The 27,873-nt window shown below is 36.2% G+C and overlaps 2 protein-coding genes and 1 non-coding gene across 4 annotated transcripts in view; 2 read left to right on the top strand and 1 right to left on the bottom strand.

Annotated features, from left to right (window-relative positions):
* LOC117781641 (semaphorin-1A) overlaps window positions 1–27,873 on the top strand; it is a 154,671-nt gene that overhangs the window by 62,638 nt on the left and 64,160 nt on the right. For both annotated transcript variants that reach the window (XM_034618425.1, XM_034618426.1), the window contains exon 2: window positions 27,435–27,531. In XM_034618425.1, the coding sequence (XP_034474316.1) occupies window positions 27,435–27,531 (97 nt within the window). The remainder of the gene's footprint in view (window positions 1–27,434; window positions 27,532–27,873) is intronic.
* LOC117781642 (larval serum protein 1 gamma chain) lies at window positions 6,715–9,210 on the bottom strand. The gene is made up of 2 exons (XM_034618427.1): window positions 8,986–9,210; window positions 6,715–8,914 (listed from the first exon to the last, which is right to left on the bottom strand). Exons 1-2 carry the CDS (start codon window positions 9,193–9,195, stop codon window positions 6,803–6,805), a joined length of 2,322 nt encoding a protein of 773 aa, XP_034474318.1. The 5' UTR covers window positions 9,196–9,210; the 3' UTR covers window positions 6,715–6,802.
* On the top strand, window positions 14,558–14,640 carry Trnal-cag. The gene has a single exon. It is a non-coding gene; the product is annotated as a tRNA-Leu (tRNA).

The following is a 27,873-nucleotide window of genomic DNA, read 5'->3' on the forward strand; positions in this document are numbered from 1 at the left end:
ACTCTGACTGTGTTTTTCCGACGGATTAACATCAGCAGCTTTTGCTGCGCCCTGCCGCGTCGCCTTTTTTTAATGATACACAATTAGTGCGATGATAAATGGTCTGTCAAATGCAGCATCAATGGCTGACACAACAACAGGAACAACAACAAAGAAAAGTAGAGTCGCCTTCCATTTATATATATATTTTTTCATTTTTATTTTATTCTCCTTTCCTATTTAGCTTGACTTTGTTGTGGACTCGCAGTTTGTTCATTGATATCATCAGTTATTCTTGTAGTTTCTTTTGCTCTTTAAGTGAAATATCCATCTAAAAGCAGACAGTTGGGCGCTGGATAAAAACTAATGATGGCAACGCTCAGATATTGGATATTAATTGTTACAAATAACAAGAAGCTGCAACTAGGCACCCAACATGCGGCAAATGAACTGTAGAGAGAACAACAACTCACTCTCTTTCTTTTTCCTTTGGCGTCTCTTGGCCTGGGCGACAAAATCAATTAAAATGAAGCAAATAAATTGTAGACACAAAGTACATGCCCAACAGACTGTGTCCTGTGTCCAGGCAAAGCGAAGACTGAGCTCAATTCAAATCCTACCCGTTTCATACTGAGCGTGCATCAGGGAACTATTTCTGATTAGCGTCGTTGTCTGGCTGACCCTCCTCCCCTCTCTTTCTCACTGGGGAAATGAAAATTAAACTGGCCATACTAAAGTCTCATCATTTCCCATTTCTCAGCATACATTTTGATAAGATTTGATTCCATTTTATTAACTTTAACAATGAACGACAACTTGATGTTTGACTTTAGTTTTCTTATATAGATAATGATAATTATACTATTCCATTGTGTTAAATGCATGATTGTGTATCAAGTAGCAGACAAATATTCCGTTTCATGTGGAAATCAAAACCAAACTCAAACCAAAACCTAAAGTGCAATCTCTGTAATCAGCTGCTGGTTTGCGACTGGAAATCCAAATTTGAATTCGAAATGCAATTACAGAGAGAAAAAGAGAAAGGGATAGAGACAGAGACAGAGACAGAGGTACATTAGATGCAATAGACATCAGTAAACGGACTGGCAGCGCTGCCATAACTGTAAATTATCGTTACCAAATCAGGTTGCCACATCGGCTCAGATAACGCAATTGGCGGCCCCTGTCTTGTGTGATTTAATTGCGTATTGAAGAGGGGGATGTGTAAGGGGGCGGTGGAAAGAGAGGCGCCACATCAAAGCCACAGAGCATAACTTCATTTGCTTGGCAATTGCAATGAGCGATTGCCTTTCCCACTCTCCTCCCTCTATGGATATCGAGTATCGCGTTTGCATTGTTATCGAACTGCCAAAATGGGGGTGATTCACTATTCAATGGGGTTGCATGGGGTTAACTTACAATCCATTTTGACTGTGCAATAACTGTGTATTTGTCCCTTTTCAAGCGGTGGCATTTAACATTTGAACTTTATTATTAGGTTTTGCGGTTGATTTCAATTCGAATGCAATCAGAACGACGTCGCCACAGTTTGCGGTACGAATGACACATTAACCAACATCTACACAGAAAATGAAAAAAAGGGAGACAGCGAAAAAGAGATAGAGCGAAATACAAACAGAGAGAGGCACTTCCCCAGTGAAAATAATAGCGACAGCAGCATCAGGCATCATTTGGCTTCTCATTTAAAAAAAGGTTTTCTGAAATTAAATTTTTTGGCATGATGTGACAGTACCCGGAAAAAAAGCTGCTGATTAGTTGCTAGAAACTAAGGAAAGATCGTATATATAAACAGTTAAGTTTACTCAAAGGCGAATTATATTTTTTGAAAAACCCTAAAATATTATTAAAATCAGCATTAATGCTTCGTTGCTCTGGCCATAACTCATATTGTAATATACTTTTAATTCTAATTAAAAAATAATACAATGAAAATATTAAATCAAAACTACATTTTCTTAAATTTTTTTATTTCTTTTGGTACTCTGTATATTTATTGATTCAAATCTTTGAGAACTAAATTAAGCTCTTCTTAAACAATTTTTTTTCCTTTGAGGTTAAATCCCTGCTCTTATTGTATAGCTCGAAAATACTTTGTTAATATGATCATTCATATGAAAATTTATTATTATTATTTATTTATTTATTTATTTATAGAATCAACTGAAATATGAAAATTGAATAGTAATATATTCTGTCTCTTTAAGTATTCTCTAACTTTACAACTAAAACTAATTTTAAAGGTGATCAGAAGAAGTTTTTGGTTTTCCCTTCCTGAAGGTTGCTTTTGAAAATTTCATCTCTACCCCATGTTCTGTTTCAAAGTTTTTGTAGCAACTGATGCTGTATCATATTTCACATTGTTTTTTCGCAATTAAAAATAAAATATATTTAAATGTTTTTTTTTATTTATTGAAAACATGTGGTCTTCATCGTTTCGTGTTTGTTCGTGTTGTTCTTTTTTTTTTGGTTGGATTTTTTGACATTGCATTTGAAACATTAATGAGAACTTAATAGCTAAATCGAAATCGACGTTTAGTACTCGATGGAGTAATCGAATTCGCCGAAGTTGGCATATTTCTTCTCGAAGTACTTGGCGAAGGTGTCCTGGTAGTAGATCTTGACATCCTTGAAGAAACCATTGGGCACAAAGTAGCTGTACTCATCGATGGAGCGATCGAAGGGATAACCGAATGGTTTGCTGTCCACAAAGCGAGTTCCGGATCCAATGCCAGCCGAGTATGTGAAATCAAAGTTGGAGAACTGTTCGTAATCCTCGGCATAGGGGGAGACAAAGAAGTAGAACTGCATGGGCATGCCATGTTCCCAGCCACGTGGCAACACCAGACGATCGGGAAGGCATTGTGGGGCTGCTCAGGTCCAATGGGAACTCGTAGGCTCCCTCGCTAGCCAGCTGGACGTACTTGTAGAGTTCAGTGTAGGTGGCGCGATCCTCAGCGGTCCAGGTGAAGTCCTTGGAGCCACGCTTGAAGGTATTCTCTCCGGCAACGAATGGATAGACAAAGCTATCGATTTGCACAAAGTTCTGGGCGTTGTACTTCAATGGGATGGTGCGACCGTATTCGTCGAATTTGGGTCCCAGGAAGATGCGAACAACACCCTTCTGCACCTTGTCGGAGACAATGTCGAACTCAAAGTTGAAGGGCTTGTGGTTGAGGCGAGCCTGACGGGCCAGAAGAGCCTTGTCCCAGACGAACTTGCCATCGACGAAGGTCATCTTATCGTTCAGCAGATTGGTGGCATCAAAGTCGACAAAGTCAAAGTAAGTGACCAGTTTGCTAACGCTCACATCCTTGATGTTGAAGCCCTCATAGGTGAGATCCTTCTTGGTGTAGGGAGCCTGGTAGTACTGGAACCTGTAGAAAACATCGGCGATCTTCTTGTGGAAAGTGTAGAACATGGGGTCGCGCATCATGGTCTCGAAGTTAAGGAAGATATTGGGGAAGACCTCAAAATCGTAATAGTTGACATCAGAGAAGTACATATGACAGAGCATATAGTAGTAGTTGAAGAAGTATTTGTCGTAGGTATCAACATTGCCTTGCAGATAGTTGCCAATGAATTTGACAGCCTCGGGCTTGTGCAGATCGATGACAACACCATCAGCGGTCTTGTAGTAGCCGGTCTCCAACACATTGTAGATGCGATCGAAGAAGTTCTGGATCTGATACAGCATATCGAATTTACCGTAGGTCTGGTATTCGAAGTAATTCTTGCGGTAGCTGTAGCCAACACCATTGTAGTAGATCAACTGAGGATCGTAGCCGAACTCAACCTGTTTGTACCAGAAGTATTCGGGAATTTCGCCAAAACCGTTGGCCAAACGCTCCTGATAGTAACGGGCCAAGATCTGTTGAACGTTGTAGATCCAGAATTCGCCACGGCGATCCTTCTCCAAACCGAATTGTTTGCCATCAAGGAAGAAGGCATAGTCCAAGTTAAGGTAGTACCAGAATGCGTTCCAGCCCAAATCTTCAGTGAAGTAGCTCAGTTTGCTCTCGGCGTTGAAGAAGTCAATGTCACGGGTATAATCGACAGGCATGTAGAATTTCTTCAGTCCCTTTGTGATCTCAGTGTATTTGGATTCCTTGGTGTAGTGTGCAATGTTTTCGCGCAGGAAGAACTTGTCCTCAACGTACCAGTGTTCCCCAGACCCATCATCTTCCACCATTGCCATCCAGTCCTTGGTGTGGAAGTAGGAGTTGTCAAATTCGCATAACATCCTTGTACAGTATGTCCTTGTATTCCTTCTTACATGATGTACTTGCTCCAAACATCGTAGTCGAACTTCTCGGCCTCATAGACGAATTTGCTGTTGAAGAAGTACTGTGGGAAATATATAGACCAATCCACCGAATTCAGCGCGATCACGGCAGAGTCAAAATCAAAATTAATAGCCCTCGTATATTTATAATACGTACACAGCATAGTTTAATTTTTTTTTAAATTTAAATGTATAGTCAAGTGTCTGCTGCTTATAGCTTGACAATAAATAAATAAATTAAATTAAATGAACCGTTAATTCTTGCTGGCTGCTTGATGGAATTTATTTAGGATATTCACTTGACAGAGGCAGCATGGCAGATGGTACAAGTCCATTGCTGGAAACGTGAAAGACCCTTTCAGTTCTGCCCAGGGATTTCTTTTACATTTTTATAATTTTATTTTCATGATGCTTTATGCTAGAATTGAAGATCCTATGTGCAAATGTTGCCGGCCTAAATCTGAAAACTTTAAATATTTAATTTAATTTTATGTCCTGCGATTATTTACGAAGTATGAAAATACCGTTCGATTTTTTTTTGCTTCGACTTTCAAAATAAAAAGGCTTCTAGCAATATATACAGCTAATATGGAAAATTTGCCACGACTGTCCGATTAGATCGAGTTACATTTTTTGTTAACATTTTTAATTTTTTTTAATTCTAATTAAAAATACTCGTCGACTGATACCTCGATCACCCAAATCCGATAACTGGTTCAAAAGATAATTAAATTTGTAATTTTGAGTGGACTTCTCAAAATGAGATGAAAAGTCAGTTTGTTTGTTTGTTTGTATGTTTGTATCAAAGCGCTAAAAAAGCTTAGATTTTATGATGAGGATTTAAGCCTCTTCGAAAATCTAAAAATGTTTGCTTCACGACTTTTGGAAAAAACCGCTAGCTTAGCGGGAAAACACAAAATCCCGCTAAAATTAAAACCCCCGCAGTTTTCAAACCATAAAAGCTACATATATGTCCTATATAGGCTTGTAGGGGTGCCTCTAAAATTTTTTTATTAAGTGCTCAGGTAAAATTTTACAGGTGAAAATGTTTTTTTGCTCACATTTTGGCGGTTTTAGAAAAATTAACATTCAACATTTTTATTCAATTTTAATATGTTATTGTCAATCAAATTTCGCGTTTTTTACATATTACACTTGTCCGTGAAAATTGGCTTTCTCAAGATATTATATATTGAAGTATGACAGCAGCAATAACTTGGCATAGCTGCAAAGTTATTTTTTGTAGCATTGCGGGCAGTTATAAGTTAAAAGAATTAAATTGTTTGGGTCTTTCTACAACTGTTATTTAATATTAGTGAAATAACAAGCAGAAACATTTGGAACAAAGAAATTTCTGATATCTTCAAAATAAGATACTATTTTTTTGCTATAAACCAATATTCAAGTATAGCATTTAAAGCGTCGTGTACGTGGACTGAAATGAAGTGCATACGAAATAAAACGAAGTGTATTGCGAAACGGAATAAGCGGAATAAAAAGCGGCAAGCAGCGCGGCATCCGAAAGTGCATTTTTATTATTTATCTTTTTTATGCAACTCATGTAATTTGAAATATTATTTTTATCTTAATTATTTTAAAAAATTTCTTACTGGTTTTCGTACCATTTTTTATTTAATAATATTGGCAATTTGTGTTGCAATATTTTTCTATTTTATTAAATAAATAGATATTAAACAAACAAAATTTTTTTCATTTTTGCATTTTTATTATTTATTCATTTTTTTTTTTATTAGACCTCAGTAGCAAGCGACATTGAATAAAAACATTGAATACCATTGTACATATAGATCGTGCGCTTATGCACACTGCACACTATTATACACTAGTTAATACTAGTGTACAGCGTCTGCACAGCGTGTACACATAATACAAAACATACTTTAATAAATGCAATAAAATTGGCATTCACTATGCAGTGTAACAAAAAACGTGCATATAGTTTCGGCGCTAGCGTAGCATTTGCCGTTTTGATTCCATTCATACAGATGTGTAATTTAAATTTATTCTTTTTTCTCCAAAATTTTAAGTCTTAAGTTAGATTTTTTTATCAACTTTTTATATGAAAATTAATATAAAACAGCCAATCAACATTTTAAAATTTTCAATATTGACTTTTTACCGGTGCAAAACCGAAGTGAACCTTTTACCGTCCCTGTCGGAACTTACCGGAACCGAAGCCTGAACCGATATTTGTTTCGGTTTGATTCCCTGGTTTCAATACCAGTTCTCTTGAAGCATACTTTTATGTCATCTCTTAAAATTTTTTTTCTTTTTAGCAGACTTCTTTTGAAATTAATGCTGTATCATATTTCTGATTGTGAATTTAATATCTTTTATAAAATAATAAAACGAAATAAATTTTATATATTTTTTTTTATTTTAAGTTTTGGTCATCATCGTTTTGTGTTTTACGTTGTTTTTTTTTTTTTTTTGGTTGGATTTTTTGACATTGCATTTGAAACATTAATGAGAACTTAATAGCTAAATCGAAATCGACGTTTAGTACTCGATGGAGTAATCGAATTCGCCGAAGTTGGCATATTTCTTCTCGAAGTACTTGGCGAAGGTGTCCTGGTAGTAGATCTTGACATCCTTGAAGAAACCATTGGGCACAAAGTAGCTGTACTCATCGATGGAGCGATCGAAGGGATAACCGAATGGTTTGCTGTCCACAAAGCGAGTTCCGGATCCAATGCCAGCCGAGTATGTGAAATCAAAGTTGGAGAACTGTTCGTAATCCTCGGCATAGGGGGAGACAAAGAAGTAGAACTGCATGGGCATGCCATGTTCCCAGCCACGTGGCAACACCAGACGATCGGGGAAGGCATTGTGGGGCTCGCTCAGGTCCAATGGGAACTCATAGGCTCCCTCGCTAGCCAGCTGGACGTACTTGTAGAGTTCAGTGTAGGTGGCGCGATCCTCAGCGGTCCAGGTGAAGTCCTTGGAGCCACGCTTGAAGGTATTCTCTCCGGCAACGAATGGATAGACAAAGCTATCGATTTGCACAAAGTTCTGGGCGTTGTACTTCAATGGGATGGTGCGACCGTATTCGTCGAATTTGGGTCCCAGGAAGATGCGAACAACACCCTTCTGCACCTTGTCGGAGACAATGTCGAACTCAAAGTTGAAGGGCTTGTGGTTGAGGCGAGCCTGACGGGCCAGAAGAGCCTTGTCCCAGACGAACTTGCCATCGACGAAGGTCATCTTATCGTTCAGCAGATTGGTGGCATCAAAGTCGACAAAGTCAAAGTAAGTGACCAGTTTGCTAACGCTCACATCCTTGATGTTGAAGCCCTCATAGGTGAGATCCTTCTTGGTGTAGGGAGCCTGGTAGTACTGGAACCTGTAGAAAACATCGGCGATCTTCTTGTGGAAAGTGTAGAACATGGGGTCGCGCATCATGGTCTCGAAGTTAAGGAAGATATTGGGGAAGACCTCAAAATCGTAATAGTTGACATCAGAGAAGTACATATGACAGAGCATATAGTAGTAGTTGAAGAAGTATTTGTCGTAGGTATCAACATTGCCTTGCAGATAGTTGCCAATGAATTTGACAGCCTCGGGCTTGTGCAGATCGATGACAACACCATCGGCGGTCTTGTAGTAGCCGGTCTCCAACACATTGTAGATGCGATCGAAGAAGTTCTGGATCTGATACAGCATATCGAATTTACCGTAGGTCTGGTATTCGAAGTAATTCTTGCGGTAGCTGTAGCCAACACCATTGTAGTAGATCAACTGAGGATCGTAGCCGAACTCAACCTGTTTGTACCAGAAGTATTCGGGAATTTCGCCAAAACCGTTGGCCAAACGCTCCTGATAGTAACGGGCCAAGATCTGTTGAACGTTGTAGATCCAGAATTCGCCACGGCGATCCTTCTCCAAACCGAATTGTTTGCCATCAAGGAAGAAGGCATAGTCCAAGTTAAGGTAGTACCAGAATGCGTTCCAGCCCAAATCTTCAGTGAAGTAGCTCAGTTTGCTCTCGGCGTTGAAGAAGTCAATGTCACGGGTATAATCGACAGGCATGTAGAATTTCTTCAGTCCCTTTGTGATCTCAGTGTATTTGGATTCCTTGGTGTAGTGTGCAATGTTTTCGCGCAGGAAGAACTTGTCCTCAACGTACCAGTGTTCGCCCAGACCCATCATCTTCCACCATTGCCAGGTCTTCCAGTCCTTGGTGTGGAAGTAGGAGTTGTCATGGAATTCGCTAACATCCTTGTACAGTATGTCCTTGTATTCCTTCTCGTACATGATGTACTTGCTCCAAACATCGTAGTCGAACTTCTCGGCCTCATAGACGAATTTGCTGTTGAAGAAGTACTGTGGGAAGATCTCATAGATCTGGGGCATAATTAAGCCCTCGAATTCAGGCTTGTGGATGACGGCCAAAGTCAAAGCATAGACAAACATGCCCTCGTTGGCATGAATACGAGCCCAGGCAACGTTCTGCTTGAAGGTTTCAAAGTCCTTGGCATAGTAGAAGAAGTTGAACAGACCCCAGGCCTGTTTGTGGTGGGTCTTGACCAGAGCACCGAAGAATTCACCCTTAGGCAGCAGAGCGCCCAGTTTGTAGGACTCCCAGAATTTCTCCATATGGACATCGTACGTCTGCAGTGTTGATTTCAGTGTAAGATTAGTTTAAGAAGATCCCTTTGCATCAATTATTTTATTTAGCTTACCGTATAATGAGACTTGTCGCCCACAAGGACCTTTCCATACTTGATCCATTCCTCGAACGACAAAGGATCCTCCACACGATAGACAATCTCGAAGAGGAACTTTTGCTTCTCCAAGAATGCAGAATCGGCCACCTTCACCTTGGTTGGTGCCGGCACACTGAATGCCGCCACACAGCCCACAAGGGCCAACAGGACAAGTGTCAATTTCATCCTTAATTCGTTGGTCTAACTGCTCCGGCTTTTTGGCTTTGCTCAAGATCCAAACACCTAAAGACTGTTGATTTTACCTCGCTGCAACAGCATCTTTTATACCCCAAATCCCCATGTCCGGCATGCCAAAAAATACAAACAAAAAATATATTAATCCAAAAATAAATCTCATTCGCATGTGCAGATGACATTGCTCTCTAATCAGTGGCTATCGCACCTCCTACCTGGCCTTCAATTGCACCCGAAGATTTGAGCTTTGGTTGCGATAAGACCACAAATTGCAACAGATCACAATCCAAATTCGTATTGTGTAATAGCTATAATGCATGCAGCAGTCTTTTTCTGATTCTGTTTCTATGCTTCTATGATAATACATATACGTATGCGCATTAATGTATTTGAACTGACAATGACATGACTTTCAGACTTTGATAAGTGCGCATTCCTTGGCTTTTATGTGACTTTTTGACAATTCGTGCTGCTAAAAGTGTATTTCATATACATAAAATGTATATTTATAATGTAAATTTACGGCTTCCTTGCATTCAATATTATTTTACCAAAAAAATATTTCTATTATTAAAGATAAGTTAATGTTAACCAATGAAAGGTGTTATTTTTTACAGTTTTCAAAGATCAAAAAGATTTTTCCCTTGTAATAAATATAATTTCAAATAGTTTACGAAGTATGCATACATACATATATCAAATCCAAACTTATAGTTTAAAATTTAATTAAACTTGTACTAAAATGATTATCAATTGAATAAAATAAAACGCAAGTTTCGAGATAACATATAACTTTTAAACTATTTTCCTCGAAATATTCAAAGCAATAAACAGAAAATATCGAATTAGAAATGAAAACCTTCAAGGTCTATTACCATGAGTTTAGCGTTAATCGAAAGTATGTTTGATACTATTATGTTAACAACGTTAACATCGTGAGTCAAACATAATTAGTAAACCATTAAGATCAATTCTAATCATGATCGGAACTTCTGTTGAAATGACTTTCGTGCACACATAAACATGTCTACAGTCACCTGGTGGCAATGTATGCACGGTTAGTTCATTTAACTATTCTACGCACAAAAAGCAACACAATTGCACTTTCAGGGCAAAGGGGAAAACTGAGAAAAACTCAAAAGAAAAGCAAACGCAAGAGAAAATAACAAAGCGTAGAACAAAACTCAGCGAGTTGTAAAGAAGTCTCCTTGCCAGACCGACAACGAAACGAAAACTCACTCAAATACATGCGCAATTGATTTTCATGATAAAACTCGAAAGGAATTTTCGTTTCGGAAGCAACGCTAAGAATTATTTCTACAGCTACAATTTGCACGATTCAATGTGAAAAACATTAACAACAACAATAAAAAGAGCAACAACAAGCTGTTATGGGATCAAAGTTCCGGATAGCTTCGTAAAAAAAGCCAACAGGAAGAAATATTTTTTTTGTTTTCAAAAAAAATAGAAACAAGCGTGTTAAATATTTATGTATTTTTTACCAACGAAATTGTAAATTTTTTGGGTTTTCCTTGTAAAACACAAATTTTGAAAAGGTATATTGACCTATTATTTAAGAAATAAAAAAAGGCATAGTGAGCTTAAACAAAACAGAAATTAAAAACAGAAATATAACAAGAATAAGTGAGAAAAAGGATAGCAAATATTTTCAGTATATATGTAAGAATTATAAACAGACAGAAAAAATCATATTCATACATATATTATTTTCTAAACTCAGTCTAATAACTCAAGCTATATTAGCAAAATTATAATCAAAATTTTTACAAAACATTCATGAGACAATTCCTGTTATTAACCTGTGTTCAACCATGAGCAGCTGACCAAAAATAATTTAAGCTAAAATACAATTTTATTAAAAATGAAAGCTTTAAGATATAATACAAATTAATTATTTTAAGGTATTAAAATTTGAAGACATTGAGAACATTATTAAATGATAGTGCTCCTTTTAAATATTTCAACTACAGGGTATTTGTTAGCTTATAAGTCTGTAATGTAAGTGTTTTGTTGCTTTATATTGTGTACGCGACGTTTTGCAAAAAAGTTTTTTATTAAAATATTGAATGTTATTACTTTGCGTTACAACTTGCTCTCCCTTGCCATTCCTTTCACCCCTGTCCACCCACGCCCTTTTCTCTGCAGCAATGAAAACTTTGCTATAATTTTTATTTCTTATTTTGTTGTGTGTGCAATACTTAATTTATTTCTGGCCCTCTGCCTGAAATGCTAACAAAAAATCAAAATCGCGCAAATGAGCAAAGTTTGTGGTGCAACTTTCAGTGCAAAGCTGCAAAATTTATTGCTTTTGAAATGCGGTTGCGTATAAATGTGCAACCAGAAGACAAAACAGGCAACAAACAGTGGCATCAACATCTGGCAAAAAAAAAATATTATTGTAAACAAAAAGTCTTCTAGTTGTTTTTGTTTTTGGACTTGTAACAAGCTGTGCGGTCCCTGAATGAGCAGAGAGGCCGCAACGTAAATGAAATGAAGAAATGAGGAATTGAAATGAAATGAAAAATCCGCACATAATTGCAAATGCGTGAGATATTTTCCAAATGGCAAAATTATGAAAATGAAAATGTTTTCCTCATTCTCGTTTGTTTGAACCATTTTAAATATTCCGTTCAGGTTTTCTTTTCTATTTTTTTTACACTCTAGACTCTAGCCTTGAGCCATTTTGATAAAACTTTTTATTTGATGGCCCCACTAACTTGGGACATTTGATTAAATTACCAATTGGAAAATTTCGAGCTCATCAACGCACACACACAAAGTCCATAAAAAAATAAGTTTTAATCTAACAAGTGACCTTCCATGGTCGCCAGACATTCAATGTCATGGGACATTATTCATGAGCATGATAAGCTCATAAGTTGTGAAGTTAGCTGAGTCATATATAGTTTTGTGAACCTGTTTAATCCAGGGACCGTAATTATTATACGTTGTTTTTAAAAATCACGATTATAAAATGATTCTTACGATTTTCTTCACCTATCTTCATTATTTTTTATTAAAAAAAATAAAACTTAAAAATAATGATTATAAATGATTTTTATCTTTTCGCTCAAAATAAATCTCAACAACAGTTTATGGCTTCTGTGTTAAACTTTTCGACATGTGATGTATCATATTAAAGAAGATCAAGAATATGTAATTATATCATAGAAATTATCCCATAGAAATTATTACAAAAACAACTTTGTCAACGAGTATTTATTTGGTAGTGAGCTTACAATATTTTGATTTCACTTATCTTTATTTTGCGTAGTGACAATTATGGAAAGCAGTTTACTGCTTTTGTGTTGATCGTGAGTATGCCAGTGCAAGCAGTGCTAATGGGCATGTGTGCGACATGAGCTTGTGTGTGTGAGAAGATCTATGCACAGGTTTCTTGCAGAAATTTCGAGAATTGCATTGTCATCCAGGCGAACAGATATGTCGCGTCTGTTGATGCTTATCAATAATACAATATATTTTTATAAGGTCAGAGATGCTTCATTTAGTCTGTTGTTTTGCATTCCATTTGATTTAAAATTGCGAATTAAACCAATTAAAAATATGCTAAATATAATTCCATTTACCTAAAAAGCTCATTAAAAAATTTCAATTTCAAATCCAATCCAATCCAATCTAATCAAATTAAAAAAATTCATATAATTTCTTTTTGTTAAATTATGATAATATAAAATTTATGAATATCGCACCACCGAGTGATCCACTTACCAAGTTGAACTAATTAATTTTCCTTTTTTCTCATTGTAAAATATGAATTGGAATATTAATTGCCAGGCGTTCAATAAAAATGTTAATAAATAGCTTGCAATTGGGAATTGGGTACATAACAAAAAAAAACTCTTTTAATCCATTTTAAAAATTTAATGGGGCTTAAAAAAAACAACAACAACAGCAACTATATTTTAAAAAGTTCTTTACAGCTTTTAATTTTTCAAATCCTTTTTTCCTGTATGAGGCCTTTGTATTGTGGAGTGTCCATTGGAACTGGCTGCCTGTTTCTGGCCAAGATTCACTGAGCCCAAAACATAAAAAAAAAACAAGTCTGCAGAGAACCCGCTCTAGTATCGTACTACATATTGTAGAATATGAAAAAAAATATGTAGAAAAAAATCGCAGTACATGACGCTTGGGGGCACAATAGCGCAAAAGTTTCAAGTGGACTCCCTTATGGGCGTGGCAATGGTTGTGGCATGTGATGTGTGGCAGCAATGTACGACTATGTATGTATGTCTGTTGGTCGTTGGCATCTGTTCAACGCTGTGGCACATATTCCCACTTTTGCCTTTTATTGCTTACTGTTGTTACTTAGCCTCCCCCTCCTGCTCCGCCACCTTCTGCTTCCCATCATGCAGCTGGTATGTGTATGTACATATATTTGTGTATGTGTATTTCATTGTTTTAGAACAATGTAACCCATTTGACTGCGCAACTAACTTTGATTTGTCCTCTCACTCACACTCTCACACATCCTCCCTCTCTCTTCTCCACCATATTTTGTTGTTTTATTGTTAGTAGAAGGCTTTTTAAAGTCTTCAATTGTGCAAATTTTAAAGCCAATATCTTTAGAACAAATTTAATTAAACTTGTATTATCTTGATTAGACCGAAAACAAAAGTTTTTTTTTATCTGTGTAAGTAAATTTTTCAGATACGTTTTATTAATCTCAAATTGATCTACTTTCCAATAGATCTGATATATCATGCAACATACGATCAGGTCATTTAAGTTATCTACTTATCTTTATTAAAAAGGTTTCTTAGTTGAAAAAATAATTGGCATTTTAAAATTTTTTGTTTTTTTTTTTCAGTGACATTTGTTTTCTGTAATTTAGAGTATTAGCTGACTCTATTTATTAATTTTTTTTTTTTGTTTAACACAATATCAACAAACTAAATCTAAAATATTTCTTGTCTTTTAATTTTTTCGTTTTGTAATTTGTCTTTTAAAGGCAAGTGCACCTTATTTTCTATCTAAATCATTTTCTTTCCCGATTTTTCGACTGCTTATCTGTAGTATTTATATCTAAATCAAAGCTAAATCTGTTTAAGGAATAACGGTAAAATTGGTTTTTATCATATTGCTTAATTCCAATATTTAAAACATTAATTTTAATTATTTTTTATATAAAAATCCGTAAACAATCATGTTATACTAAATCTATCACATTTCATAAGGCCTTTTTTTATTTTCTTGTTTTTATTTATTCTTATTAAATTCAATGCGTCAGCGATCTTATTAGAATTCATATCGCTGTTGTTGCAGCGTCTCATACTGTTCAATGTGTGGTGACTTTGACACTCGAGCAGGTACAGTCAGGATGGCCGAGTGGTCTAAGGCGCTGCGTTCAGGTCGCAGTCTACTCTGTAGGCGTGGGTTCGAATCCCACTTCTGACAAGATTTTTTTTCTCATTTCAAATTTTTGTTTTCTGTTTAAATGTTTTATTTTCTTAGGTATGAGTATGTTCATAAATTTCATCGTGTTTTCTAAAATTTTACAAAAGATTTTCAATAATAAATCAAAACAAAAATATAAATATTCAGCACTTGCCACATTTACAAACACAAACTGAATAACGCAACTTTATTACATTTGTAGTCGCTATGTTAATGTTGTTGTTGTCAATGCCCGTCGGCACTTGAAAATGTCTGTGAGTTTGCTTTTTGGAGCACATGGCGAACATTAACAAAGTTTCACTTGAAAATTAAGTTGCTTTACTGGCTGGCTCTGTAAGAATTCAATAAATTTGCCGTGGGTCATGTTTGGAGCAAATTAGAAAGAAAAAGAGAGAAAAAGGTACAGAAACAGCAGCAAACAGCAGAGCACACCAAAAGCAACAATAACAGGAAACGGCAACAGAAAACTTTTTGCAGGTTTTTCTTTTTTTTTCTTTTTTTGGTTTTATAGATGGCAACAGCTACTGCAACATGACGACCACCAAACGGAAAACAACACACATACACAGACACAAACGAAAGCTCATAAAATATTTAACTACACACCCACACACACACACACATGTGCAAGGGGTCGTTTGAAATCGTAGAATTGCAAAAAAAAAGTGCGTCCAAAAATGTTTTTTCTTTCTGTATTTTCTCTCATTCGATCGCTAACAATGAAAGTTCTCAGAATCCTTTTTTGCCATTTCCTTTGGCTTCTCATTTTCCGCCATTTGCAGCTGTGCTGAAATGCAAACGACACACACACTCGTACATACACCTGCCGCCAGATATATCGAACACCAAAAACTGAACTGGCAAAATGTTGAAGAGCAACAGAGTCGCCTGGAATGCTCTCTCTCCCTTCCTTCTTTCTCCGTTCGCCATGCCACAAACAACCGAATCTGGGTTACAAAGTTTTATTTTCAAATGTTGCTTTTGTGGGTGGAACGAAATGTTGGGTATGGTCCATCGGGAGGGATACGGGGGATGTACTATCATACGGGCCAAAGTGAATTTATGCCAAACGCGAATATTTCCATTGATTTTGGCTTCTTTATTGCTATTTTTCGTCCTCCTCGTTGGCATCCTCAAAATGTTGTAACAATTCTTGTTGTTGCTTGTTTATTTTGCTGTTCCAGCTAGCAAATAAATTGCAACATTGATAACAAAAAAAAAGCAGCTGCAACGAAACTGCAGAAGTGAAAAATAGAAAAAAGGAAGTAAATCAACAAGCTGCATAGAGGGTCGCAATATTTTCTTTTGCTTCCATTTAACTGCTACAATTCGATTATTTTAAGCTCAGCTATAAAACAACGAATGATTTATTCGTAAGTAATGAATACATTGCGAGTATTCACACAATTCACTTAATTCAATTTGTGAATCGTAGATACGCAAATAAAGTTGTATTCAGATATAGGATATGAATAGTCTAAATTAATGATGAAATCAGTTGGGAATTATAAAATAAAATATGAACAAAATATTATAGCTAAGAAATAATAATTTATGATAGTTTTTTGTGAAGATTTTACTAATTTCGGATTGTTTTCTTTTTCTTTGCAGGTGCGTATACATAATATATTGTTTTGTGTTGGAAAACCGTCGCTTTTTTTTAATCGGCCGTTGATTATGCTGACATTTGTTAACAAATTTTTTTTATCATCCGTTTTGTGCTATACTAAATAACTGCACAGTTTTTTTTTTCTCATATGTATTCTTGTATGATTTTCCATTTTCATTTCGCAGGAAATTTGCGATGGCCGCGTCGTCATCTTCATCATTGTCTTTGTACGTTTCATTGCCGCGAGCTCTTTATCTTTACATTCAGTTTACTTTATTTCTTTTTACGAATCTCTTGCTCTCTCACTCCCCTACTCTTTTTCGACGTCTTTTGTAATGGTTCTACGTGGACCATAGACGCTATGTACACTCAGCTGTGTGTATGTGTGTGCTTAAAGGCCTTCAACCTTCAGAATTGAAAACCTTCCCCTCACCTTTACCATTAAAATGGCGGCGTCATCACATAGAAAATTATGAAAGGCCCTGAATAGCGTTACAAGCTCAAAGCGAACGCTTTTTCAGCACTTAAGACTTTGGGCTTCATCGGTTTTTGGCCCCTTTAAATAAATAAAACCGAAGCCAAAGTCGCTCAGTTGAGCGTTGAGTTTTGGGTTGGAGTCTGCACAATGAACTGAAATCCAGCCACATGTAGCTCAACTCACACTGCAAACCGCAAAATCATGATAATGATGATGACATTGACGAATTCAATTGTAGAATAAAACGGTAGAGTAGAAACCTTTTCCCTATTACAGCAAGCACTTGTAAGTCATTTCTGAGTGGAAGGAGAAAAAGACCCTGATGTGCTGCTAAGCAACTTAAATCCAGGGCACAACAACAGACTTTTTCTCACTAGGTGTTGTTATGATTAGACAAATCTGGGATTAATATACAGTTATGTCTGGGAATTTTTATACTAGCTGAAAAAAAATACATATTTAACTATGTGCTGAATAGCTAAACTAAACTGAACAACTAAATATTTTAAAGATTGGAAAAATCTGGCAAAATATTAAACTTGTGAAAGCAAATACATGTCTTTTATTTCCACATTTTGATAAATATCCTAGTTATAATGAGAATGCATCCAAGCTAAAGTACGAAATATAAGAAATAAATATTTCCATGATTCAACAAAATAGAGATTTATGGAAAAAAAGAGGTTAAAGTTAAACTATGAATATATTTTTAAGTTTCCAGCTAATGCTCTCTGTGTTTGTGTTTGGTTCGTGTAACTCAAGTAATTCCTGAAGATACCCAGCATGCAAAAGGTACGAAAGTATTTCTGACAACTATAAGCTACATTTGATCAATAGTCTTGAGACATGAATGCAGGTTCCCATATACCATTTGCAGGCAAGGTTTATTTTCAACATCCTTCTCCATACAATTAATTAGAATATAATTACATTATTACTAAAAAATTAAATAAAATTTGATTGCAGATATAGACATTGAGCTCTCCGGTATGGCACAGTCTAGCATACTTGACTCTCGTTATAATCCCATAGCTACAATTTCTGACGTTCTCCCCGCTCAATTTCATTAGGGTCAACTCAATCGACTAAGCTGCATTGATGCCAATTGGCGCAGTGCATCAGCTCCAGTTCCGGCTCCGGCTCCGGCTTCGGCCCAGGCTTAGGCAAAAGTGGAGGTAGGGAAAATGGAAGAGGACAGGTAGAGAGTCGCTTCCTAACACTCGATTTGACATGACCTGCTTTATTTTTGAGCGCGTGCCATGTGAACCACAAAAGCATCGCGTTGACTGTCAGCTTGTTGCAATGGATTTCATGTCCTGCTCCTGTCCATGTCCATGTCCTGTGTCCGTTTTATGGGTCATTGGAGCAGTAGCTACTATAGTAGCAGCAACTGACATGCTTCTGGCTGCCATAGAGGCAATCATCGGGTACGAGCTGGTGAAAAGCCAGAGAGCGTGCCTCGACATAACCTACATGATAATGTTCATGTCATGAGAGAGAGAGAGAGAGAGAGAGATAGCAGGTCCGTTAAGCCCGGCCAAGTTAAGACGATGTTGTTGCTGAAGCTGCCGCGTTGACGGGCAAACGGCATCATTAAACACGAACAAAGTATCATCGTCATACTCATCATCAGTAGCAGTAGAAGCAGCCATCAGATGGTATACATAAACTTTAGCACGTGCCAAAGTCACTGCAATACTGAGAGAAATTACTAAGTGCATTCGTAAAACTCAAATTGCATCAAATAATTGTTAATCAAGTGCTCGGTGTCGCTTTACGCTGGAGTTAAAGTTGCAATTGAAATTGCATTTAATTTAATTACGCTTTTCATGTCATATCTTCAATCTATCATTACTGTGAAGTAGCTCAACATATTTTCATTCGAAATATACAATTTATCATGATTTTAACTCTAGATTGATTTGCATCAAAATTTGGAAAATGTAATTCTTAACATCATTGTTCTCTTTTTTTTTTTTTAAACCTTAAACTGTCATATCTTTGTCAAATTATAGCCGATTTCCTTGCGGCATGTAAATTTCATCATTATTTGGTTTTTAAATTTGGCTCTGCGTGAAACCTGAAAAATTCAATAATTTTCCATTATTTTCAATTTTTTTATACTTTCCTTAAAAAATTTTCAAATTTATTCTGCACTTAAATTGCAGTTGATTAAATATAGTAACTTAAATTATTTCCAAAAATGTTGAGAAAATGTTCTCTGCTTTCTCTCAGTGCCTTGCAACTCATTTAATACATATGTTGAATATTGTGCTGTGCATCTCATAAAGAGTGCACATAACGTCGTATGCCTCTTTCTATAAAGTTGCGCCAATTTATAAGGCAATGCTCGGCATTGTTTGATTGTGTGTACGTGTGTGAATATATTTGTGTGTGTGCGTGTGTGTGTGAGACCCAAGTAGACAATGGCTCAAGTGCCTGAGCTTGATCAATTACACCCACTGACACTGTTAACCCGGTAGAAGACAGAGACTAACTTTGCTCGGTCTCCTGTTACTCATATTTGCTCGGGTTGCATATCATTGTCAGTGTAATAAGTGACGCATGGACTTAATGCAGACACCTGCGTCCTCGCATCTTCTTACGTTTCCACCTCTTCATCTTGATTTCCATCTCCATCTCCATCTCTTTGCCTGTTTGCGATTCATTCATGCATGCCTCACTGGCCCAGTTGTGACTGGGATGTTGCGTGCACCTGACAGAGTCGTCTCCTCCTGCGTTGTGGCATGTGTTTGTTTAGGCACATGTAAAAGCATCTTATCATGCGTCAGGTAAGTGCCTGCCCTGGATCTGAATTATGCACAGACAGACGCAGGCACAGTTACTCAGAGAGATGGAAACCCAGCATGTAGCAGCCTCCAAAATGCTTCGACTTATATTTTTTGAGACGAGTTTTTAGCCATCTCATGCCGAAAGTATCATTTATATACTGTTATTTTTTCTCTCTGTTTGAAGACCAAGTCATACAGGCGTGAGTTCCTAATGAGACGCACACAATTCGCATAAAGGAAATATGCATATGCGAGTGAGTCCTATACTCAAAAATCTCTTACAGAGTAATGACTCAACATTTTGAAGGTCAGCCGGTCAACTTGGCTGGTAAAGCAAGGTAAAGTCTTAAATACTTTATTTGTTTTTCATACAGATATTAATTAACTTGAACGGGCAATTTCTATTCAATTACCATGATTTTAAAATTAATATCGAGCTTCCAATTTTTAAGGAGAAGTTAAACGTGTATTTTATATGGGTAACTGTATCTTTGCTCCAACAATATAAAAACTACTGCGTGCTTTGAGGCGCTTGTATTTCTTTTATTATATTTAAAATGAGCTATTACTGCCGTTCTATTTGTCCGATCTAACTTATTCTAATCTCTTAATTCATCATTAATCGGCCTCTATCTGTTCTTTTTTTTTTTATTTAAGTTCCACATCACAGACAAGTACCCACCTAAAAATCACTGTACACACGTGTGTCTCCTTAAAAAGTGGAAGATCGATATTAATTTTAGATCCTTGGTTTCTTGGACAATTCTTCTTAGAATTTATTTATTGATTGCAATTCTGATAAGCGCTTGGTACATTTTTTATACTTCATTGAAATTGATCCACTCTTATATATATATATGCTTATGGATTTTTCCTTTGACAACTAATTGTTAATTGTTAGTGTTGTAAAACAAAAACGAGCAAACAAATTGGCAGCATCAGTGAACAGGACATAGCGTCAATCATATTTAACAACATTGGCACCTCTTAACTTAATCCGAACTCACTCAGCTTAACGAGTTTAACACGAGTAAAAAAAGAAAATTAAATTGACTTTTTAATATCAATATAAATATTCTTTTGGGCTTCACAGTACGCATGAAAAATTCTCTGAAACTTAATTTGGCTCTTAAATAAAACACCTGCCAATTGGTTACGACAATTTGTTGTCATTAAGTGCTCTGGCCTTTCGATGCAGTCAGGCAGTTGGTGCCTCAGTTGCAGTTGCAACAAGCCACAGCTGACACAGGTTCTTCATCATTAACCGGGAGTGCGAAGGGAAGCTGTTTGGCAGATCCTTAACAAAGGGTTGTAGAAGATTGCGATGAGCGTAAATAAATGCAAAATAATACAATAATAATTAAAAGTGGATAAAATACGATGGTTGATACAAGGCACCGCAGGACATAGCGACCGAGAGTGTTGTGCCTGGTTCTGGCCGAGTCCTTGGCCCAAACGTATGCTGGTCTCGCATTTCTCCCCTTACCTCAGTTGCGTTAATTGCTGCATAAATGACGTGTAGTGCATATCCTGTCACATTTTGTGGCATTCGCAGTACATGCGACAGAAACTCCTCCTGCCTTCCCTCGGCTTCATTTACACTTTCACCCTAAATGAATTTAAAGGCCTTTATGGCTTTTCCTTAACGTATTCAGATTAATATCATTTTATACGAAGCACGTTCGTAAAAAGTTTATGCTGCACCAATTGACCACCAGATGGCGCTTAAAAGGAAAAAAACAGTCTTGCACCAAATACTGATATGCTTATTTACCCGTATGAACATTTGTTAAAGGTAGAAAATCAACTGAAATAAATTTCGATACTGTTTATCAGGTTCTTTTATTCGAATTTGCTTTAAATTATTAATTTAATTCATCGATTTCGACTCGATTTATCAACAAAAAATTAGTGATTTAAAAAAACCCTTTTGGATTTTTATAAATGAGCATTCTTAATTATTGCAATCATGTATTATATTTTTCTGCAAGCACCGAAAACCGCAAATTCAATACAATTATTTAAATAATTCGATTTGATTTTCATTTAAGTTCCATAACACTTTTTATCTCTTTATCCGCTTCCTCTACTTCTACTCATCTTTATGGGATTTTTTTTTGTGCATTTCAATTGAAATGGTCATGCAAAAAGTGTAGAAAAAATTGAATTTAATTGGCCACGATTTTAAATATTAACGAAGCTACCATTTCATTGCATATATTTTTAAACGCCAAATTAGGTTAGCAGTTATCCTGGCCTTTTTAATCAGAAAAAATACGTGTTATTCGCTGGCACACAATGGGCATAAATTTGATTTGACGCAAGTGTTTGTATTTGTAATAAAATAGATATCGTTTTGCCAATAACGATGTATGATTGAGTTAACTTTAATGTATGTTTTTCCTTCTATGACAGGCCTTATTTTATAAGTTATAATTATTGTTGTAAAAATTTTGACGATACGATGTTGTTGATACGATTCAAATAATCAAAAATATTGAAATAAATTTGGTACATTACATTTCATAATTAATATACCCTTATAATTTTTCACCGACGGATACAAGTATCGTTTACATTTTAATGAAAAAAATTAAAAAATATTTTAAAAAATGTCTGAAAAATGCTTGGAAGATAGTTTGAAACTTATCGGATGAGGAATAAAATAAAGTGTATGCTACAGACTTTCACAAATTTTCTCCCACAATTTACCAAAAATCCATGATATAGCTTAGTGTGTAATTCAGCTCAGCTTTTTTTGCTTTCTCTTTCGAATACTTTCTTGACTTGGCAATAACTCTGTTCATTATCCGTTGTAATATTGCGGCTCAAAGATGACTTTTATCGTATATTCCATCAGTTGGCCAATTGTAACCACACAATTACCAAGTGACACTGCCATAAAGGTGTTTCAGTTACACTTTGATGCAGGCAACGAAACGTGTTGCAAGTAAATCTCGAGATGCTATCAAGATGCAAATAAATTGCCAAATCGATGTAAAGCAAAAAGTGGAGGATTGACATTGGCAATTGGAAAGGGAGACAATAAAAGAAAACCGAAAACAAAACAAAGCAAATGAAAAGCTGAAACCAAAAGCCAAAACCAAATCAAACAAACAATGCAACAGCATGAGGCATGTGGCATGAGGCAGCTTCGATAAGCCTGTGGCGAATGCCGCTCCAGAGATAAGAGAGCAGACCGAAAGGACGGCGTCGATTTCTGATTTCATTTCGTTTACTACTCGGCGGCTGTATGTCTAAATGATTCCTCTTTTGGGCTCCTCTTTCTCTGATCTCCTTTCTGATATTTGACTTTTATTTTGCCTTTTGTTTCTTGCCTTTTGTGTGTGTGGCATTTGATGGCAGTCGCTGTTCGGAGCTCATTTCAATTAAATGCAAATCTCGGCTGGGGATTTTTCCCATTGAATGACGCTCGGCCAAAATGGGATGGTGACACGGACACGAGCATGGACAGTGAGCATGGACAGGGACTCAAACAGGGCGAGGAAACTCCACTGGGTTCCCCGGATGGCGTTGCAGAAGTCGTGGAATGCTTTTCACGCATCGCTGCGTTTTGTTTTCCGGTATGCAAAGTCCTCTTCTTCGTATTTGCCTCTACTTATTTTCTTTTCCCGGGACTATATAATTTTTCTGTGTTAAATTTCACATGGTAAATGCAAAAACAGGGTATACTACACTTCAAGAGCAGTTTTACCGAATTACTACTGACAAACTTAAGGTTCATACCGGCATTATTAATCTACTAACTCTACCGATTTTTTAATTTGTGACAGTCGTCATTTCAAAGAATATTGAATAATGAATTTATTATATTTATAGAATTTCATACAGTTACTTGTATTTTACCAATTTATTGCGTTCTTCACAACCGAAAGTTTCTCTTCATTATGAATGTAATGAAATTATAATCTATATATGTTAAACAAGCTACATTCAAGCGATTGCTATAGTACTTCCCTTGGAGAAATGTTGTCGAACCCTGTTCCCTTCTATATTAACTTTTTGTAGTTTTTAAACAAATTCCCCTCGCTTTCATTAGTGCAACTTACATTTTTAGTATTTTTTTCTTCCCTATCTCACTTTCTTATTCTCTATATACACTCTCTCACGCTCTCAAAGGAGTCCAACATTTTGCCTGCATTTATAAAGTATTTGCAATTTTAATAAACACTGTATTTTTCCTGTTTTCCTGTTTTCTCTATCTCTTGCTCTCACGTTTACCGAGTCATATTCTTAAAGTTGTGGCACCAGGTAACACCCCAAATGTCCACCGTTTATTTATGAAGCTGACAGAGGATGGAATAGTAGTCACTCATTGTGAATATATAAATAGTATTTTCAGTCAAGCCGATGTTGGTTAAATATTTCCTTTTCCGCTTGCAAATGTTGCGCTTCCATTTGCGTGCTGCCAACTTGATGGAAGAGAAGTCAGAACTGAATATATCAAATTCATTAGGAAATATTTAATAATCAGCTTTTGTATTCGCTCACTCAGTAATTTGTGTAAGACTCGTGCTTGGCCGAGGACCTTAATAGTGAATTCCTTCAGTTAAATTGTTTTTGGGAGCATCATAAGTCGCCAGATCCTTGCGTTGTCACGTTCCGGCAACATTCTTTGCCCTACGACCGACCGGACGGCAAAGTCAAACATGGACACGTTGTCGCCATTTTCACCGCAATGTAAAGTCCTTCCACTGCAGTCAGCACATAGACAGAGACAGGATAAAGAGTGTGAGAAATGGAAAGATGGGAGAGAAAAGTTGTTCAGCATTTGTAGATTTCGAATGTCAGAATTCACGTTATTTTCGTTGAATTTGCATAATTTGAAGCGGCAGGCCAAACAGTCGACCGACGGAGTCAGTTGATTAAAGTGATAGACTCTGTCAGGTTATTCTTTACCTTGTTTTTCTCAATTTTTTCAGTTTATCCTCTGTTTTTATTTTATTTTTTTTGCGTTTTGCAATCCGCTCCGTTGCTTTTGTGAATCGTCTGGCGGATACGGTTCGGTCTGTTGCGCCTTTGTTCAAATGTGTATATATATACATATATAGGGATTGGATTTGGGACTCGGAATTATGGAAAGAGGAACTAGCGATGGGGCAACTGTTGCCTCGGGATGGGTACGTGTTCAGTTGCAGTTTACTTTAACGTTGCATACATTTTGAAAGTCAAGGTAAATATTAGATTTTCGGTTGTAAAATTTTTGGCTGTTTGCAACTGGCCAAGTTGTGTGTTTGTGTGCCTGCTAGTGTGTGTGTTGCGTGTATAAGTATGTGTGAGTGCCCGTACCATTCTGTAGATGTAGGTAAAACAAATATTAGCTTACAATTTGTGGGCTTACATAGTTTGCTGGGGTCGGTCAAAAGGCCCGCGGTGGCATTAAACATAAGTTAGGTGCGACGTGGCCTACACATACAAACTGCTATGTTTTTTGACTGGATAAGAAAGAGAGAGACAGCTAAAAAGATAGAGAGTGAAATAAAAAGAAAAACGACCAAAGGAGTTGGCTTAAGAAATGATTAAATACCTGATAAATAGTAAAATAACAATAAAAGTATTAAAGAAGTGTGCCAAGAGTGTATTAAAATTAAAGTTTAACTTTTTTAATTCAATATCTTTTTCTGACAAAAGATAATATCATACGCTTTTTTGAATTAAAGTGTATTTTAATTGCACTTAGAAATCTGTTTCATAACTTTTCTTCTCTCTTTTCACTTTATTATTTGACACTTTTTTAAAACACGAAAGATCCATTCTATCAATAGAATTTCGATTTGAACGGGTTTTTCAAACACTCCCATCTATAAAGTTTTTATTTTCGCTTCTGTTATATACTTAAGAATAAAATTTTCATTTATCTTTAGTGACATTACCTTAAAAAGTTTGTATAGGCGTAAACCTTAAATTGCATTTTTTTCATATTTATTTCAAAAACTTCCCATGTGCATTCTCTCATTTTTGTCATCTTCAAACACAACTTTCACTATAACTTCGATTTGTATCTTTCTCATCTTTTTTTGCTAAAAATAAATCAAATTCCCAACATGATTTCGATTATAATCCTCATATCAATCCTCAATCTCTATCCTAACGATCTCTTTTCGTCTCCTTCCATATTTTTTCACCTGTGTGACATTGTTGCATATTTCACTCCAATTGCAGCTGTCTCTTTTTAATCTGACAAGACTCCAACTCTCACAACTCTCCAACTCGTCTGCTCGTTTTTTGTTTCAAAGCTTTGTTGCTTTTAATTAAAGCAGCAAATTAAAAATGTCGCTTAATCTCCAGTGCGCGAATGTGTATGTGTGTGTTAAAACTTTTGCTGTACTTTTGAGCAACTCCTAGCCCCCTCCCCTAACTCCCCTGCTTATCAAGCAGAGAGTTGTGCACACGTCCCAAGTGTCACGTTAAACGTCATGCAAACAAAAGGCCTGTCCTGTTTGAAAAGCTCGTGAATGAAAGCTTTTTTCCGCCCATTAATTTTGAGTATGTTATTTTTTGTTTTCTTTTTTTTATGTATTGTTACTCTTTTCGGGCATCCATTGAAATGAATAGTGTGAAAAGAGAACGAGTTCTGTTTTATAACCAGGTTGCATCTAGCTGACCATATCAGAAAAAAGCGCATATGTGGAAGGGAAACAAAAAAAACAAGGAGATGAAAGTTTTTCGCTGTTTGTGGTTGACCGCTTGCAGTCAAAGTTAAAAGCTGCGTTATAAAAGTTCGCTGTGACATTATTGATCCAATGGCGAAACTGACAAAGGGAGTGTTTCTTTATCCGTAATGATTCTTTAGCGAGGGGTAGGGGATGCAAATTTGTTGGCTGTTGTGGGCAAATGCTTAAGAGCTAGGAGAGACGTATAAAAAAATAGAAAATGATAGACTATATGTATGAAGTGTTAACATGCTACAATTATAAGCGAATCATTAAATACTTTAACTGATAAATCCCTTTAAGATAAACCTTCTTATAATTATGGAAAAATAGATAGAAGAATAGAATACAATTCTTAAATAATACTTATTTTTAAAAAAAATCTCTGGAGCACATTTCCTTAAATCAAGGTTTTTTTCTTGTAGAAGGACATGTCTAAATGTCCCATATAATATAAATCATAATAAAAAGTCACAAAAAAATATATATATATTAAAAAAACCGTCTAGAAAGAGAAGAAAATGAATGCTAGAAAACCATTAGCTGTGAGTGCAAATCTATAGATTTTCTTTCAGAAAACTTACTTAAGGTAAAAGCTTTCTTTTTGTCTCGCCAAAATGTCATTATTACAGTAATGAGTATCCTTAAGCAAAACACCTTAGCAAGTAATTACCGACAACTTCCTGGGTGATTTAAGTACTTGTTGGTAAGTCTCTCTTTTCAATCTCTTTTTCTCTCTCTCTCTCTCTCCATCTCTCTGTCTCTCGCTCTTTTTTCAAGTTAGTTTATCAGACAGTGGCTCAGCTTGTGACAGCTGACAACTATCAGTGGTTGGTTGCTTGCTTTTCCAGACGATAAAAACTAAATGCGGTCTGGTCAAAGTAAACAAATGATAAAAACTTTACTTCTTTTGCAGTCGTTGTTGTTGCTGTTGTTTTTTGCAGCTAAACAGGCAATCCATTGTGCAGCTGCCCGCATTTGCATATCAGAGAACAAACTCCCAACTCACCTCCATAACTCCAAGAAAATGGTTGGCAGCTGCATTGTTTTCCTATGCCGTGCCGCCATTTTCAGCTCTTAAGCATTTTATTTTACTTTTTAGCCACTTTTTTGTCGCCTTTAACGCTGCCTAATTGCCTAATTAGACATTCACTTGCCTCCTACTGTCCCCCATTGTCCCCCTAGTTGGTATAAACTAGCTTTTAATATTTCTCCATATTTTTTTGACAACTATTTTGCAGGTCCTGAAGATATACTAAAATTTCTGGGCAACGAGAGTGTCGTGGATCACTTCAAGCTCGTCACCAAGGATGGTAACAGCCTTCTGATCGGTGCCAGGTGAGTTTCTCATACTATTTAAAATTTCTATACCCCATCGAAAATGGGCATATTGATGGGTGTAATGGTTTTATTGCAAATTATTAATATTTTTATTTTAGATGATATCTTATTATTTTTTGTTTTTTCAGTCATTACGTGCCCATCCCTTGTTTAAAATATATATAATCTTGATCAATATCAATAGCTAGATGCAATAAATATTCTATTAAGGTTTTTGTTTACATACGCAGATCAAGCTTATTTAAAATTTTCTTGGGCGTAGGGTATCTCGTAGTCACTCACTCACGACTTTCTTGAGTTTTGTATCTCAGTTGAAACTGGAAACGAGTTGCACGTGCA

This window comes from Drosophila innubila (assembly GCF_004354385.1).
Source record: "Drosophila innubila isolate TH190305 chromosome 2L unlocalized genomic scaffold, UK_Dinn_1.0 4_B_2L, whole genome shotgun sequence".
NCBI lineage: Eukaryota > Metazoa > Arthropoda > Insecta > Diptera > Drosophilidae > Drosophila > Drosophila innubila.